The 3,091-nt window shown below is 36.2% G+C and overlaps 1 protein-coding gene across 1 annotated transcript in view; it reads right to left on the bottom strand.

The window, feature by feature from the left end:
• LOC102675684 (hormone receptor 4-like) overlaps positions 1 to 3,091 on the bottom strand; it is a 25,248-nt gene that overhangs the window by 8,166 nt on the left and 13,991 nt on the right. Inside the window, exons 4-5 of the mRNA XM_031508728.1 lie at positions 3,034 to 3,089; positions 317 to 527 (exon numbers count right to left, since the gene is read on the bottom strand). Coding sequence (XP_031364588.1) covers positions 317 to 527; positions 3,034 to 3,089 — 267 coding nt within the window. The remainder of the gene's footprint in view (positions 1 to 316; positions 528 to 3,033; positions 3,090 to 3,091) is intronic.

Raw genomic sequence — 3,091 nt, 5'->3', positions numbered from 1 at the left:
ATATATATTATATATAATATGTATATATAATATATATATAAATTTATATATTATTATATATATATGTAAATAAAATTGATAAAGAATTAAGATCGATCCAAAATTTCGAGCTCGTATCTTTTCTTATTTTAACGTTTAATTACGCTCGAACACGTTATTTTTCAACTATTATTATTTACGAAAAGTTTATAATATAATAAAGTTTATAATATAATAATAAATATATATATAAATAAAATTGATAAAAAATTAGGATCGATTTGGAGCTCGAATTTTTTCTCGATAACATGGGTGTACGGTAAATGCGGATACCAACCTTGTAAAGGTTATACACAGCACCAGAATTTCTTCCCCCGGGCATCCGATCTTCTCGAACCGCCTGAAGGACCATACCCTGTTCAATGCACTTTTTGAAACGACAGTACTGACACCTGTTCCTCTGGGCCTTTGTGATTTCGCAACCACCTTCCGCCACGCATGTGTACACTCGCCTATTTTGTACAGTTCTTTTGAAGAAACCTTTACACCTGCGCATACATAATTTCACACGCTGTTTCACCACGTTTCAACGAGAAACATCCTTGTTCGCCGCCACGCGAAAAGTTTCGGCGAAATTTTTCTCTCTTTCTTTCGAACACGATTTTATCAAGAATTTTCTTTTTTCTTCTTCTTTTTTCTTTGTCCAACGAGAGAACCAAAGTTTATCTCTCGAGGGAAGAAAGAGTGTAGTATCTCGATACTGGGAAACTACCGATTAAAGATTCATAGGCGGAGAATTAGCGGGTACACAAAGGGAAAACTCGTCGAGTTTTTCCAACTAATTTCTCGGATCGGTCGAACAGACATTGAACAAACTAGCATGAAACCGAGTAACGACACTCTGTAGTAATCTTACGGAGCAATCAGCCACGCTTCGAGAGCATTTTTCTCTCCACCTTGGAAAACTTGGAAAAAAAAAAAAAGAGGAAAAAAGGAAACGGTCGTTTTAAATTTATCCGAAATTATTTCTTCTCCCCTTCGAAGGTAGAAAAGATGTTTCTATTTACAAAGGGAAAAAGAGGAAGGGGAGAGGCGACGAAGAGCTCGAAAGCATAGCATAGCGTGCGGGGAAGGATATCTCTGGCTGTATTCATAGTTCAACCGTGACGCGGTAACCTCGAAGACACCTCGGGCCGCATATATTTCCGTCCGTACGTCAGAACGCGGGCGCAAAGTCGGGAGAGAGCGGGCAAAGGTGAGAGTTCGCCTTCGTCTCGAAAGCCGCAATCCCCGACTCGTCGCCGATCGATCGATCGATCGTCGCGGCTTTTCTTCGCGAGCAGTGGAACGAAGGAAGGAAGGAAGAGATCTCGAGTTTCCGAATTCGGAAGAAAGGAAGGAAGGAAGGAAGAGATTTCGAATTTATGAATTTGGAACGAAGGAAAGAAGAGATCTTGAATTTTCGAATTTAAAATGGAAGGAAGAGATTTCGAGTTTCCGAATTCGGAAGAAAAAAAAGAAGAGATCTCGAGTTTTTTAATTCGAAACGATGGAACGAAGAAAAGAAGAGATCTCGAGTTTCCGAATTTGGAAGAAAGGAAGGAAGGAAGGAAGAGATTTCGAGTTTCCGAATTTGGAAGAAAGGAAGGAAGGAAGGAAGAGATTTCGAGTTTCCGAATTCGGAAGAAAAAAAAAGAAGAGATCTCGAGTTTTTTAATTCGAAACGATGGAACGAAGAAAAGAAGAGATCTCGAGTTTCCGAATTTGGAAGAAAGGAAGGAAGGAAGGAAGAGATTTCGAATTTCTGAATTTGGATGGAAGGAAGAGAATTTATAAATTTGGAACGAAGGAAAGAAGAAATCTTGAATTTTCGAATTTAAAATGGAAGGAAGAAATGGAAGAAATGAAGAGATCTCGAGTTTTTTAATTCGAAACGATGGAACGAAGAAAAGAAGAGATCTCGAATTTATGAATTTGGAAAGATGGAATAAAAAATCTCGAATTTATAAATTTGGAACGAAGGAAAGAAGAAAGAAAGAAATCTTGAATTTACGAATTTGGAAAGAAGAAATCTTGAATTTTCTAATTCAGAACGATGGAAAAAAGAGATTTCAAATTTGGAACGAAGGAAAGAAGAAAGAAAGAGATCTCGAATTTACAAATTTGGAACAAAGAAAAAAGAAAGAAAGAGATCTCTAATTTATGAATTTGGAAAGAAGAAATCTTAAACTTTCGAATTCACAACGATGGAAGGAAGAAATTTGGAATTTACAAATTTGAAACGAAGGAAGGAAGAAAGGAAGAAATCTCGAATTTACAAATTTGGAACAAAGAAAAAAGAAAGAAAGAGATCTCTAATTTATGAATTTGGAAAGAAGAAATCTTAAACTTCCGAATTCAGAACGATGGAAGGAACAAATTTCGAATTTACAAACTTGGAACAAAGGAAGGAAGAAAGGAAGAGATCTCGAATTTACAAATTTGGAACGAAGGAAAGAAGAAAGAAAGAAAAATCTCAAATTTATGAATTCAGAACGATGGAAGGAAGAAATCTCGAATTTACAAATTTGGAACGAAGGAAGGAAGAAAGGAAGAAAGGAAGAAATCTCAAATTTACAAATTTGGAAGGAAGTAAGAAAGAAATCTGGAATTTATGAATTTGGAAAGAAGAAATCTTAAACTTCCGAATTCAGAACGATGGAAGGAAGAAATTTCGAATTTACAAACTTGGAACAAAGGAAGGAAGTAAGGAAGAGATCTCGAATTTACAAACTTGGAACGAAGGAAGAAAGGAAGAAAGAAATCGATCTCAAATTTATGAATTCAAAACGATGGAAGGAAGAAATCTCGAATTTACAAATTTGAAAGATAGAAATCTCGAATTTGCAAACTCGAAACAAAACAAGGAAGAAAGAAAGAGATCTCGAATTTAGGAATTTCAAAACGATGGAATAAAAAAAAAAAAAAGAAATAAATTTACAAACTCGAAACAAAAGAAGGAAGAAAGAAAGAGATGCGATTCGAGTTTCCGAACTCGAACGCGCTCTCACTCACCCCTCGCACGTGATGATCCCGTAATGGAGTCCGGTGGCTTTGTCCTCGCAGATCATGC

This window comes from Apis dorsata, unplaced genomic scaffold (assembly GCF_000469605.1).
Source record: "Apis dorsata unplaced genomic scaffold, Apis dorsata 1.3 scaffold_98, whole genome shotgun sequence".
NCBI lineage: Eukaryota > Metazoa > Arthropoda > Insecta > Hymenoptera > Apidae > Apis > Apis dorsata.
This window is presented reverse-complemented; position numbering and strand designations above follow the sequence as displayed.